The following is a 14,975-nucleotide window of genomic DNA, read 5'->3' on the forward strand; positions in this document are numbered from 1 at the left end:
ATGAATAACTCAAAGAACCAAATAAACAAATATTTGATCTCTTCCTCTATCATTTTCATTATATTTGAAAATACATAATCACTTAGGTTACTCTTGATTATAGCAAGAATTTGACTATTATAGTACATCTTTTATTGTCTTAGCCATCAAGCTTGTTGATGTTGATATGACTACATTTCATGAAACTTTCTATAGAAACGGACATACATTCTTCAAAATGTCACTTGAATTTGCCTATGTTAGTTACATTACCAGTATTAACTTTATCTACTACCAACTTTATGTAGCACAAATATTGAACCTTAATAGTTCATGGTAATAATTATACAATCTATTGTGTTGTTTTTTGGATTATTTGTCCACCACATCTTAGGTCATCTTACTTTTTTCTAAGCTTTTGATTTTGTGATACAAATATTCCATTCTCTTTAGTTCTTGTCATGTATATTTTAAAATTTTACAGACGAATTCTCTGTTAGTCAATCTTATAATTTTTGTTGAACTATTTTCTACTTAATAGCATATAACTAAAAGTATTCATTTGGTTGTGAGTAAGTGTACACATCGTAATAAAGGAGTTCTAAAATAAACTCTTGAAATATTCCTATAATATCGTTCTATAAGAATTGTTTTTAAATATTAAGAATATCTTAATTTAATTATTTGAACTTAAAGGATATGAAGTTAAATAAAATAATGATTCAAACATGAAAGTAATTAAAAATAATTAAAATAACACAACATTTGACAATAAACTGATTGAGAAGAATATAGAGCGTATAATTTCACATTTACATTTCTTTATGTTTATTTTTAGATTAATTATAATTTAAATTTTTTTATGATTGTTAACCACTCATATTAAATATATTAACACATAATGGTCATACAATGTTAACAGTCTTTTTCCCAAGCTATTACTCCTTGAGTCTTTTCTCATTAAAGTTTCTCTAGCTGCTGCATCAATTGTGACCCTATTAGAGATTAATAATCCATTATAAATTTTTTTTGCATATATCTCCACACAGGAAAACTATGATGAGAGCACCTCTTAAGAAGTTTTTCAAATCGTTCTTACATTTCAAATAAAGATTCTAACTCATATTGTTGGAAGCTGAATATTTCAACCATAAGTTTAGCAGATTGAGATGGAGAAAATACATTCCCAAAAATTGTTGAGTCAAATCATCTCATGTTGTGATGAAACTTGTTGGGAGTATGACAAACTATGCATTCACTTTTTTTATGACAGAGAATGTGAAAAGGAGAAGCCTAATAGCATTGTTTGTGACCCTGTTGTATTTTATGGTATTTGTAAGCTGGAGAAATTTTATTAGATAAAGGTTAGGCTCTTCATTAAACATTTCTCCAAGTTGTGTAGAGTTCTAAACCATAGTAATCAATGCTGACTTTATCACAAAATTGTTGGCATCCATATTACAAATTTATATATATATTCAATGATGTTAGCATCCGTTAATCATGTTACAAATTTATTAAATGATGTTAAGATTGAAAGTAAGGTAAAAATTAAATTGAGACTAAATTTATGTGCAAGAACTTATTTATAAATTTTCTATGTATAAAGACTAAATTACAAATTCATATCAGGAATAGGGACTAAAAAATATTTAAATATTTTATTTATAATAATCAATAATAAAATTTTTATAAAAATTATATATTTTATTATTGTTAATTAACTTAAAAAATATTATTAATTAATAAATTATAATTTAATTTAAATTTATTGACATAATTACAACTTTTTATGTTATTATGTAATCATATATTATTATATTAACAAAATAAATTATTTATATAATAATTATTTGAACAATTATATCTATTATATATTCTGGTTGATTGGTATATATTTATAAATTATTTAATATTTAATTTAAAAAAATCATAAAAGTAACTCTACGATATAAAAGTATATTATTACATATATATATATATATTTAAAATATTTAAAGAATTATCTTCTCTTTTACATAGAAATTTAATAAATACTAATTTATACTATGTTTAAAAAATAATAATATAATATTATGCTTATTAACATAATAAAATATTTTTAAAATTATAGTAAAAAGTTAATTATTATATGGTAGAAATTTTATTTTATTTTATATTTAATATTATAATTGTAATATAATATTATATTAATACTTGCATTTATGATAAAAATAAATAATTTATATAATAATTGAAGTGAGAGAAAAATATAAAAAAATAATAGTTAAAATTGAAATTTAATTTTATAGTTAAGATTAGAGATAGAAGCTTTATAGATAAGACTCAAAACTTGTTGACATTACAAGGAGTGAATTATTGCATAATAGATACTATTGTGAAATCATTTTTTTCAATACATAGGTATTATCATTTTTCTTTTAATGGGTATTTTTTATATTTTTATATTTAAATTCCATTTTTTATCACAAAACTCAATAATTTACATATTAAAATTTTAATTATGTTATGTGTGTGTATATATATATATATATTAATAATAGCTTATTTTGATAAAATGATCGTTTATATTTCAAAAACTCTTTGAAAAAGTTAATTATACATATTTATTTCATAATTTTAATTTATTTAAAATTTTCTTAAATTAAAAAAATTCCCTTAGACGAGATAGTTACTAGTTAAGTAATAAAAGAAAGAGCTTGAAAGATTTAGTTGGGTATGATTAAAGGAAAAATAGATATTTCACACTCCACGATTTAGTTGGGTATGATTAAAGGAAAAATAGATATTTCACACTCCACGTCAACCCGGAGTAGAGAAAAAAAAAAAAAAGGAAAAGATATTTAATAATTTTTATCCAAAAACCGCACGCAGCAACCACATCCAAACCAAAAACCTGCGACGACAGTGTTCATCGGAACTGGTAAAAGCGTGCGACGCTGTCCATGCCATTCTGAAACGCTTCCTTCTTCGTTCTTTTCTCTGCTGCAAGAAATGGGAACTCTAACGAGTTGCAGTTTCATGCCTCTGAACTCGGAGTTCCGCTCCAACCCGGTTCACTGCGCCTTCAGGGAGAGGATTCACTGCCACCAACTCAATCGATTGAGAGGCACCTCTTCTTTCTTCGCTCGCAAATGCCACCCCAATTTTTATACCTTTAAGTGTTTCGCTACTAATAACAACGTTGACAACGACAATGGCAATGAGTTTGTTGACGGTGAAGATGAAAGTGCCAACAACGATTCTAAATCTAACGTTACCACCGCCGTGCCTGAAGAGGAGAGAGGGTTCACTCCAGAGAAATCAACGCCTCCCTCTACTTCACATAGGGTATTGCATTATTTGCTATGAATTTTTACCAAGCTTATTTGATGCTGGCTATTGTTATTTTATTATGTTTATGTGGTTTCAATTTCCTTTATTTACTGTAGATTTATTTAGTTTGTTCAAAAATTTACTTTTAATTATGCTCATGTGAAGAAAACTCTCTGATAAATGTGGAGAAAGTGGCCAGTTTAGTAAGTACAAGGACTAATTCAAAATTGGTTGGAGAGTTTGAAGAGTGAAATGGCTATTCATTTGCATATGTTGTGTTGCGTTTTATGCGTGTGAATTTCTGTTGTGGTTGATTGTTGTGTTTCCATTATTTTACTTCTTCAGTCATCTTTGTCTTCGCTTGGACCGGCATACAGTAGTTTTCAACTTGATTCTTTCAAACTTATTGAGCTCCTTGGACCTGAGAAGGCAGATCCTGCTGATGTAAAGCTGATTAAGGATAAGCTTTTTGGTTATTCGACCTTTTGGGTGACCAAAGAGGAGACTTTTGGAGAATTGGGAGAAGGCATTCTTTTCCTTGGAAATTTGAGGGGAAAGAGAGAGGATGTCTTTTCCAAACTCCAGAAGCAGCTAGTTGAGGTTGTGGGTGATAAGTACAATCTTTTTATGGTGGAGGAGCCCAATTCAGACAGTCATGATCCACGCGGTGGGCCGCGTGTTAGCTTTGGTTTGCTGCGGAAGGAGGTCTCTGATCCGGGGCCGACAACACTTTGGCAATATGTCATTGCATTGTTGTTGTTTCTCCTAACTATTGGTTCCTCAGTGGAGCTAGGAATTGCATCTCAGGTAGGCTAGTTATTGATACTCTTTGATTTGAACATCACGTGATGATTAGTAAATGTTTGCGAACAACACTTTCTGTAGTCTCTCTCTCTCTCTGTCATCAATGTCTTACCATCTTCTTCTGTCATTTCTAGATATTTTGTTGATGCCATGCTTTTGATTAATCAGATCAACAGACTTCCCCCTGAAGTTGTGAAGTACTTCACAGATCCAGATGCTGTTGAAGCTCCAGATATGGAGCTGCTTTTTCCATTTGTTGAGTCAGCTTTACCTTTAGCATATGGTGTCTTGGGGGTTCTTCTGTTTCATGTAAGCATTCATTCATACATTTTTTTTGGCATTTGTTTATATAACTGCAATAAAATTGAAATTTATTTATTTATCTTTCTATATTACAACAGATTGGAGTGAATTTTATTCAAAGTATACTCCGGGACTCTGGTCTTTTGCTTTTATTAGATTACTTTCTTGATTACTGAAATATGGGATCTGAGTGATCTGAATGAACTCGCTATTTTTTACTGTTGTGCTTCAACAAGTAAACTTTATGTTGATGCAAATAGTTTGTGGAGGTGAGGTGCTGTGATGAAGATGATGCCTATGATATTTAATTATAAACAAATTAATATCCTGTTATTTTGAATCTATTCTCTTCTTTCCTCCTTGTTTACCTAAACCAGATAATTTCAACACTACTATAATGCAATCTGTCATAAGAATCTCTCAATCAATCTGGTATTCTTGTCAATATGTTGATTGACTTGCTGTTGGCAATGTATGACAGCTGTCAGAAGCTTCCACTAGTTTGCACTTTGCAGATTCAGATAATACCCTTTTATACATATAGTGGTTACTATCAAATGCTGTGCAAGTAAGCATACCTGCCATGTGTCCTATGCTGATGGTCACTTATTTATTTATTTTCTATGCTCATGGCCCAAACTATTTGATACGGACTGTATCAAAGATGCTTACAGAATAGAAAGGCAAAGAAATAAGAAGAGGGAAAAGAGAGAAGAAATCCTGAGAGCAATGCTCCCCCCAGCAAGAGAGAATCTCTCTCTACCCAAATTTACAATTGTAATCCACCGATACCCACCCCCTACAGCCACTTTCCATATAACAGAGTCAGTTCTAACTAACTTGCTACAAGTTTCCCCTTTTGCCCCTAACACATTAAGGCCCAATAGTCTTTGATTTTCGCTGGTAGACTTTTCCCCACCTAGAGGGCGGGGTACAATTCCTATCAATACCTTCCCCATTCAATTCAGCCTTGTCCTCAAGGCTAGAGCCAGGGAAGCGAGACTGAATAGATGCAGCAGACTCCCATGTAGCTTCTTCAATTGGTTGAGACTTCCATAGGATTAACCATTCTACAGTACCATTGGTTTTACCTGGACGTGTAGCTAGAATAGCCTCTGGTGCTGGGGAATCAGATACATCAACATTAAGCCCATGTGGCAGGGGGGCCATTGTGGTCCCAGCTTTCACAGAACGTTTAAGCTGAGAAACGTGAAAAACCGGATGAATGCGAGCAAAATCCGGGAGCTGCAGCTTATAGGCTACCTCTCCTACCTTGGAGAGGATTTGGAATGGCCCGTAGTATCGAGGAGACAACTTAGGATTGATTCGGCGGGTCATCGTTATTTGGCAATGAGGGCGTATCTTAACATAAACCCAATCACCAATGTTGAATGACAGGGGACGATGATGCTTATCAGCTTGCTTCTTCATACTTTGCTGGGCCCGATGGAGATGGAATTTCAACTGTCATAAGGCCTCGTCGCGGTCCACCAAGAGGGCTGCTACAGAATCAACTTGTGTCTCTCCCGGAAAGTAACGCAAAAGAGGAGGGGGTCAACCATACAATATTTCAAATGGGGGGTACCTGTTGCAGAGTGGTATGTAGTATTATACCAGAACTCAGCCCAGGACAGCCACATGCGCCACTTGGCAGGTTGCTCCGAAACAAAGCACCTTAGGAAGGTTTCAAGGCAGCGATTAACCACTTCAGTCTGTCCATCCGTTTGAGGGTGGTACGAAGTACTCATCCTCAACACCGTCCCTTGAAGACGGAAGAGCTCGGACCAGAACTTGTTCAAAAATAAAGGATCACGATCACTGATTATAGACTTTGGGAACCAATGTAGTTTTGCGACATCTCGAATGAACGCCTCTGCTACTGTTCGTGCAGTGTAAGGGTGCTTAAGCGGTAAGAAATGTGCGTACTTTGACAGCCTATCTACGACCACCAGAATGACATCAAACCCATTCAAGCAAGGCAGCCCAGTAATGAAGTCAAGGGAGATGTCCTCCCACACTCGCTCAGGAATTGGAATAGGTTGTAGCAATCCCGCTGGGGTCATGGCTTGGTATTTATTACGCTGACAAGTATCACAACCACAAATATATTCCATGATGGTTTGTTTCATCCTGGGCCAAGAGAAATTTGCTGATAGACGTTTATAAGTCTTGATGAAACCAGAGTGTCCTCCTGTGACAGTGTCATGGAATTCCCGCAGAAGAGTAGAAATGAGGGAAGAGGTTTGAGGCAACACTAACCTCCCCTTATGGATAAGAAAGCCATCTCAGAAGGCATACTGCGGAAACAATGTCGGGTCTTGGCTGAGCTGGTCACACAACTTGCTCAACGTGGGATCTGCTTGAATCTCCCCACGTAGCTGCTCAAAGTTGATCCAGCTCGGACTCATAATAATGGTGTTGGCCTCCATTCTCCGAGATAGGGCATCAGCGGCCTTGTTCTCTGGTCCGGGTTTATAGATTACTTCAAATTGGAAGCTCATAAGTTTTACTAACCAACGTTGTTGGTCCGTTGTTGTGAGACGCTGCTGGAGTAAATGTCTCAAGCTACTGTGATCAGTAAAGACCTTAAAATTTCTCCCAAGTAAATAGTGTCTCCAGTGTTGGACTGCTAGTGTTAAGGCCATAATTTCCTTCTCATAAACAGATTTGGCTTGTGTAGCTGGAGCCAAAGCCTTGCTGAAGAAGGCAATAGGTTTCTTGTTCTGCATAAGAACAGCTACGATTCCTTTCCCGGAAGCATCACACTCAATCATAAACTCCTTAGAAAAATTTGGCAATGCCAGCACCGGGTATGAAGCAAGGCTTTGTTTTAACTGACTAAACGCGTCCTCTTGATCTAGGCCCCAATAGTATCCCTCCTTTTTTGTTAGAATAGTAAGTGGTTGGGCTATCTTTCCATAATGCTGGATAAACCGCCTATAAGAACCTGCCAAGCCTAGAAATCTGCGGACTTCTTTCGCTGTTTGAGGGGTTGGCCAATCGACAACAGCTTGTACCTTCTCAGGGTCCATTTGCACACCCTGTCCAGAAATCACATGTCCCAAGTAATCAACCGCACTGAGACCAAAGGAACATTTCTTCTTGTTAGCCACAAACGAATTCTCTGATAGCAGCGTCAACACCTCATGCAAGTGCTTGAGATGGGCTGGCCAATCACGGCTGAAAATCAATATGTCGTCAAAGAAAACTAGCACATGACGGCGTAATCGGGAGCGAAACACGGTGTTCATTGTAGCTTGAAAAGTTGCAGGAACATTTACCAACCCGAAAGGCATTACAAGATACTCGTAGTGGCTTTCGTGGGTGCGAAAAACAGTTTTAGGGATATCCTCGTCTCTCATCCTTATCTGGTGAAATCTAGATTTGAGGTCAATTTTGGAAAACACCTGTGAACCATGGAGCTCATCGATGAGTTCGTTGATGGTGGGGATGGGATATTTGTTCAGAATAGTGACCTTATTTAAAGCTCTAAAGTCGACGCACATACGCCAGGTCTCATCCTTCTTTTTTACTAAGATCACTGGGCTAGAGAAAGGACTAATGGAGTGGCGAATTACTCCTTTAGCCAAAAGGTCTTGAACCTGCCTTTCAATCTCATCTTTATGGTGATAGGCATATCGGTAGGGACGAACACTCACAGGGTTGGTTCCCGGAAGCAGATTAATGGAATGATCGTATGAACGTTTGGGTGGGAGGCCTTGTCGGGTACGAAAGACTGAATCGTGGGCCTGCAATACAGCAAGCAAATCTGGAGGACGAGACGCCTCCTTAGTGCCGCTGTTGTCCTCCGTAGCCAAACCATGTAAGATCCTCTGCAGTGCAGGGGTCTGTTGCCCATTTCCAAGATGTTGGCCTTGCAGGCGAACTTGCTTCTTACCATCCTCAAACCATACTGTCTTTCGCTGCCAATCTATGGTGGTTCTGCCGATTGTCTCCAGCCAAGCTATGCCCAGAATCATATCAATTCCTCCTAGGTCCAAAATGTATGCATCCACGGAAATAAAACTCTGCCCCACTCTGACACGTAATGCCTCACATACTCCTTGGGAGAAGCACTTAGTCCCGTTTCCTAAACCAACACAGAAGGTCTTAGTGGGGGAAACAAATAGGGTCAAGGATGTTACCAGCTCGCGTGCGACAAAGTTGTGAGTCGCTCCACTATCTAGAAGCAAGAGAATTGGGTACCCTAACAGCTCCCCATCAAATTTGATGGTTCTGGACTGCGAGGGATCACTCGGCTTAATGGCATGGAAGTCCAAAAATTGGCAGATCATTTCCTCCTCCTCGCCGACTGGTGCGTCATCTGAAGTTGTTGCATCTGGCAGCTGGTTAGGTGGGTCGTCTCCATCCATGACCATAAGTTTGAGGTGTCTGTCAGGACAAGTGTGGGTTGGACCCCAATTGCCCCCACACTTAAAACAAAGCCCACGACTCCTTCTGTCCATTAACTCTTGATAAGATAAGTTGCGGGTACCTGACCGAGTTCCTTGGCTCGGATTTGTAATCCTTGGATTAGGTTTGGGCCTGTCCCCAGAACCACTTGAAGAACCTGTGGAGCAAGTTGGGCTGAGAGGCCCAAATGAGTTTCGTGGCGCTACAGTGATGGAGGTCCCAACTCCTATCATACGTGAGACCGGTGGAGGACGCCCTTGTAAAGGGAGTCGCGAAATATGAGCTCGATCCAACTTGTGTTCAACAAGGCGTGCAACGGAGATCAAGCGATGGCGGTTAGGGGGTTCTAGAGTAAGCACCTCTGTTCGAACATCTTCTCGGAGCCTTCCCAAGAAGAATCCCATATATTGGTCTTCTGTCATAGGCGGTACTTGCGCCATAAGCACTTCGAAAGCCTCAACGTACTCATCCACAGTACCCGTTTGTTGCAGGAGCTTCAGTTGCGCGAATGGATTCCCAAAGTGGTTGTCTCTGTAGCGATTGAGGAGTGCCCGTTTAAAGGATTCCCAACTGAGATTTGGGTCACTATTCAATAATACCTTGAACCAGTGCCAAGTCATCCCTTCTATACAAATTTGTGCATGTGAAATGCGAAAATCAGGTGGTGTATTTTGAATCTCAAAGAACGTCTCCGCCTTGGCTAACCACCCGACGGGATCTTCGTCGGAAAACGGTGGCAAATCTATGCGTTTGGCCAGATTCGTTCCCTCGTTGCTTCCTTCACTGTCCTTCCTTCCTGGGGTTCGAAATGGGGTCGATCTAGAATTGACCAACTCCTTCCACTCATCACACAGTGTCGTCAATGTTCGCGACAATCCCGAAACTGAGGCAAATAGGGAGTCAAGCTTGGATACGAGGAAAAAGCTTCACGAATGGCCGCAAGCTCGCCCTCAACTTGGTCAAGTCTCTGTGTCGCCATGCGTGTGTTCATACGGAACTTGGGTGAACCTCTCAACGAAAGCACCAATGATACGGACTGTATCAAAGATGCTTACAAAACAGAAAGGCAAAGAAATAAGAAGAGGGAAAAGAGAGAAGAAATCCTGAGAGCAATGCTCCCCCCAGCAAGAGAGAATCTCTCTCTACCCAAATTTACAATTGTAATCCACCGATACTCACCCCCTACAGCCACTTTCCATATAACAGAGTCAGTTCTAACTAACTTGCTACAAGTTTCCCCTTTTGCCCCTAACACATTAAGGCCCAATAGTCTTTGATTTTCGCTGGTAGACTTTTCCCCACCTAGAGGGCGGAGTACAATTCCTATCACTATTCCTTCCCATCTTATTTGTTTAATGTTATTTCTAGACATTTTTACAAAATTCCATAAATTTCCGTTGCTTTTTTGTTCTTTATATATATTTTTTACCTGATGGATATGGCTCTTTGTAGGAGGTTGGACACTTTCTAGCAGCATTTCCTAAACAAGTAAAATTAAGCATCCCTTTCTTCATTCCAAACATCACACTTGGCAGCTTTGGTGCAATTACTCAGGTGACAATATCTAATTTTTCCTACCAGTCACTTTTACATTGAATTTGCAACTACTGTCTGAAGCTATTATAATCACATGCTTATAAGTTGTAGTACTATTTGGGGGTTTTATTTGCCCAATTTCTTTCAGGTATTTGCAAGTATCTTTTGACTGTCTATTTATTGCTACTAAATATGACAAATGCTATAACATATCAGTTAAACTGAACTTCATTTCCTTAGTTCTAGTATGCATCTAAATTCTGATTCGTAGTTGTTTATACTTCATTGTAGTTTAAATCCATCCTTCCTAATAGAAGTACAAAAGTAGACATATCACTTGCGGGTCCCTTTGCTGGTGCTGTATTATCATTTTCGATGTTTGCTGTTGGTCTTCTTCTCTCATCAAATCCAGACACAACAGGAGATTTGGTGCAAGTTCCTAGCTTGTTGTTTCAAGGTTCCTTGCTTCTTGGATTAATCAGTAGAGCAACTCTTGGTTATGCGTATGCCCCCTTCCTTTCACAGTTTTTATGATTTTCTGTCATTGATTTAATGAGTATGCACTGATGGATCATTATGTTTGGGGAAATTTTCAAACCAACTGTTTCTAAGTGCTATGACTTGATGGCAACCCATGGTTTTAGTTTGTAAATTAGAATTCATGCTTATGTTTGTATGCCTTTTATTCTGTCCACATCTAACATTGATACATTGCTATTGTAAATGAGCAGAGCAATGCATTCTGCAACAGTTCCGATTCACCCTCTTGTGATTGCAGGCTGGTATTCAACTTTTCCTCCTGTAACCTAATTTACTTTCATTGTTAAATCAAATCAATTGAAGAAATTTATGGTTCCAAACACACCCTTGTGCCTGCCTTTTTATTTATATATTTTATGATTTTGCAGGTGTGGCTTAACCATACAAGCTTTTAACATGCTTCCAGTCGGGTGCCTTGATGGTGGAAGAGCAGTGCAGGTATCTTGTTTCATCTTTTAAACTTTAGATGATGAAAGGTTTATTGCTTGTGATATTTTCCTGGCATAGAAAAGGCTTGGTGTATTGTCATTTTCTTGAAGATGTTTGGGACAATGTCTTAGTCACAGGGAAAATATTGTTTGTCTATTTTCAGTTGTAAACCAAGAACTTAACTTCCTCTTGGCATTCATCAATTCCATTTAGGATAAGAGGATAAAGCAACATAAATACAATGGTCATAGAGGACATTAGCTCAATCAGGGACAATGCTTTGAACACATTTTGAAATTCATAGATGCTGAGGAAATTAAGCTTTTCTCAATATCATCCTTTCTTATCTTGTTAACTATTATAGATTTATGACCAAATACACACACACATATGCATGCATAATTAATTAACAACCTTGCTTTCTAGATTTGTTTCATTTTTAAATTAGGATATTTTGTCATGCATTCATTAATGTAAATGCATATATTTTTTGTTATCATTATGACTTGTAATCCTAATGTCAAATATCAATGCAGTCAGTGAGTTAAAAGACATAAATCAGAACTTAGTTTTTCAAGTTGGGGGGATGGGATTAAGGGGAACATAAAGCTTACTGAATTGCTTGTTCAGGAAGCAAAACAAGGAGCTACAGAATATCAGAGTAAAGTTGTTTTTTCTTTTTTTTTAATTTCCTGACACTGGCAAGAAAAAGCATTGTTGATTGTGTAAATCACAACTTCGGCTTCAGCTTATACTTGGTACTTCTTGATGCCATGAACTTTTAGCAGCACATAGGAATACAGTAAATATTTCAAAATGTATTTGTAGATTGTGTAAATCACAACTTGGGCTGGCCATTTTAGTTGGGTACTATGGTTAGGATGTCTAAAGTGGTTTGGAACCACTGGGCTAATTATTGATATATAACCATTTCAGGGCTAACAGTGGGCCATTTGTCAGAAACAGGGGTATTAAGAGACCTAATTATTTGTATTTATTCCCTCTTTGGGGAAGATGCTGAAGCTTAAATGGATGGATATTTTAATGGCATGGCTTCTCCCACTTCAGATTGTAGAGAGTAAAGTGGGGACTTACCCGTAATGGGAAAGTTTGAAGTGAGGAACTGGAATGACATATTAGTCAAATATTTTTGTGCAAGGATCCAGGGACCTTTTCTTCCATGCACTTGACTGGTAACATCTATACATTATTAAGGTAGTTTGATGTCGGAGGTAAGGGAAAGTCTCTATAAAATAAAATCCTGTGTAAGATTCATGCCATGACTCTTCGCTTGTTAGCGATGATTGACTCTTGGTTAACACCCCTCTTCTCGTGTCCCTAGGGATTGCATTAGTTCAAAATTAAAAGCAGCTTTAATTCATACTCCATATGTTATTTTTATGACTTATGATAAAGATGATACTGTATTGAGCTTAGGTATAACATTTACAACCAAAGACATGGACAGCTATATAATTTTCTTATTGGAGGATGTGAATTTATTGAACGACTTGTAGAGTTCAAAGCAGCGATTAATTATTTTAGAAAAGGGAGTATATGTCACTATAAAGTTGTCATATTGAATATAAGATAGGTATAAACAATTCATTGGCAGGTTTTTTTCGCCGTGAATATTCTCATTCATAAGATTAGGTATCTTTTGTTTTTCTCACATGGAAAATCTTCTTTTTCTAATTGTTGCTCTAAATTTGCTCATATGACAGGGTGAGCATTGTAATTTAGGTCCTTAGTGATCTAAAACGGTTATGCTAATTATGTTACATGTTTTTGCAGGGAGCTTTTGGAAAAAGTGCACTAGTTGGTTTCGGTTTAACCACTTATACATTGCTTGGATTAGGAGTGGTATGTCTGATCTTTGCTTATATTAAACAAAGCATGCATATGGTTGTTCCTTAACATTTAGTTAAAGTTCAAACATTATATGATTTGGTTGCATTCATAGAGTTATTATGACTAACCCCCGGGGCGGGGGGGGGGGGGGGCGCTGTGGCAGTTCTCCTTTATTTATTAATCTGTCTTCTGTTCATTTTACAGTTTACTAACACATTTCCTAGTCCCTCCTCATCGCTTAGTCATTTTCTTGATTTAAAATTATAATAATGTATTGTTTTCCTTCTATTTAAAAAAAAAATAAGTGTTTATTTTACCCCTTTCAACAGCTTGGTGGACCTCTTTCACTTCCTTGGGGACTTTACGTTTTGTTATGTCAGGTATGCAAATACATGCCCTGAATTTGAAAGGAAAATGATGGAACTGAAGTAGTTGTTTTTGGATTATTTCTGAAAAAGGTTTTTTTTTTTCAGAGGACACCGGAGAAACCATGCTTAAATGACGTGACAGAGGTTGGAACATGGAGAAAAGCACTTGTAGCCGTTGCTATTTTTCTTGTTGTCTTGACTCTTGTTCCTGTTGGGGATGAGCTTGCAGAGGAACTGGGTATAGGTCTTGTAACTACATTTTGACAGTTATGTGTACACTAGGGCCATTTTTAAAATTGAGCAGTGAAATATATAGGTAATATCTTTACCAAAGCAAAACCCAATTCAATTCTAATTTAAAAATGAACAGTGAAAATATATAGATAGGTAATATCATTAGCGAAGCCAAACCCAATTCAGTTATAATTTAAAATCGAGTAGTGAAAATATATATAATTGGAGAAGCAAAATCCAAGTCAATTCCAATTTATATGCGATCCCTTGTGCTAAACCCCTTGTATACATTATTGGGTCATGTTTGCATTGGATCGATGTTTTTAAATTTTTTGATGTGATTTTAAATATACTGATCAATTTATCCATTACATCGAAAAGAAGATTAAACTTAATACTAATATAAACTTACTTTTTTTAATTTTTGCTTATTAATATAAATATTACATAGTTCCCATAATTTAAAAATAAAAAGGTCTATAATTTTCCTGTCCCTTTTTATTTTTAAAATAAAATGTTAAAACATTAATCTTTGTAGTTAAGTTTGACCCCTGCAATTTACTTGATTGGCATTCAGATCTCGTTAAGTAATCCCAACATTACTCGTTAGTTTTTGAAACCACCCAGGTTCTTGTCTATGTACAAAATTACTTTCAATAACTCCATACAATGAAGCCCAAACTTCTGGTCTTAAATGTTTGATATGTGTTTATCTAAGAACCTGATTAGAACTCTTCCACACCAAGTTTAAAAAAATGTCTACGTTCTAAGGTAACAACAGAATTGGAAATTCAAGTTGTAAAGCTAGAAGCTACAACACTTGGACAAAAACAAGTGTGTTATAGGTTAGTGTGTAAATGCGTTACCAGCACATGTATAACTCTACTTCAGCATAGCGAAATTAAATCATATCCATTCAACCTTATCTTTAACGTGTTGGAACGTGCGTCAATCGGTTCTTAGATTTGCTCCCCAAGGTCAATGCAGTGTCGTGCTTTTGTGTTAGACGTATTGAACCCTTGTTCCTTCTTACACGAGAGAGAAAAACTAAATCACAGAAAGAACCAAAAAGGAGGGAGACTGGCCACACAGAAAAGAAAATGGGGAATAAGCCGACGGGATGTAGTTTGAATTTGAAACTTCACCACACAATTAATTCTATATAAACTGAAACAAATACATTTTAATGTTACGTTACTCGGT

At 36.8% G+C, this 14,975-nt stretch overlaps 1 protein-coding gene and 1 non-coding gene across 3 annotated transcripts; both read left to right on the top strand.

The window, feature by feature from the left end:
- The first annotated feature begins 1,030 nt into the window (after positions 1-1,030).
- Positions 1,031-1,137, top strand: LOC113864059. The gene has a single exon (XR_003504665.1). It is a non-coding gene; the product is annotated as a small nucleolar RNA R71 (small nucleolar RNA).
- A 1,718-nt stretch (positions 1,138-2,855) lies between these two features.
- On the top strand, positions 2,856-14,168 carry LOC113861883 (probable zinc metalloprotease EGY1, chloroplastic). Of its 2 annotated transcripts, none has more exons than XM_027494972.1 (10): positions 2,856-3,309; positions 3,640-4,101; positions 4,267-4,407; positions 10,267-10,368; positions 10,642-10,853; positions 11,082-11,132; positions 11,259-11,328; positions 13,114-13,182; positions 13,500-13,550; positions 13,644-14,168. In XM_027494972.1, the coding sequence occupies exons 1-10, from the start codon at positions 2,974-2,976 to the stop codon at positions 13,800-13,802; spliced, it is 1,653 nt and encodes a 550-aa protein (XP_027350773.1). In that variant the 5' UTR covers positions 2,856-2,973; the 3' UTR covers positions 13,803-14,168. The 2 variants fall into 2 exon arrangements, with proteins under 2 accessions (XP_027350773.1, XP_027350774.1); XM_027494973.1 differs by having other exon boundaries at positions 2,867-3,309; positions 13,500-13,535; positions 13,629-13,970.
- The last annotated feature ends 807 nt before the right edge of the window (positions 14,169-14,975 follow it).

Source organism: Abrus precatorius, unplaced genomic scaffold, assembly GCF_003935025.1.
Source record: "Abrus precatorius isolate BTA unplaced genomic scaffold, Abrus_2018 Scaffold3, whole genome shotgun sequence".
NCBI classification, from domain to species: domain Eukaryota; kingdom Viridiplantae; phylum Streptophyta; class Magnoliopsida; order Fabales; family Fabaceae; genus Abrus; species Abrus precatorius.

Coding starts and splice junctions, on each gene's coding strand:
- LOC113861883 (XM_027494972.1), top strand. CDS start 2,974: ATGGGAACTCTAACGAGTTGCAGTTTCATGCCTCTGAACTCGGAGTTC. Junction 3,310..3,639: donor CTCCCTCTACTTCACATAGG/GTATTGCATTAT, acceptor TTACTTCTTCAG/TCATCTTTGTCTTCGCTTGG. Junction 4,408..10,266: donor TGGGGGTTCTTCTGTTTCAT/GTAAGCATTCAT, acceptor GGCTCTTTGTAG/GAGGTTGGACACTTTCTAGC.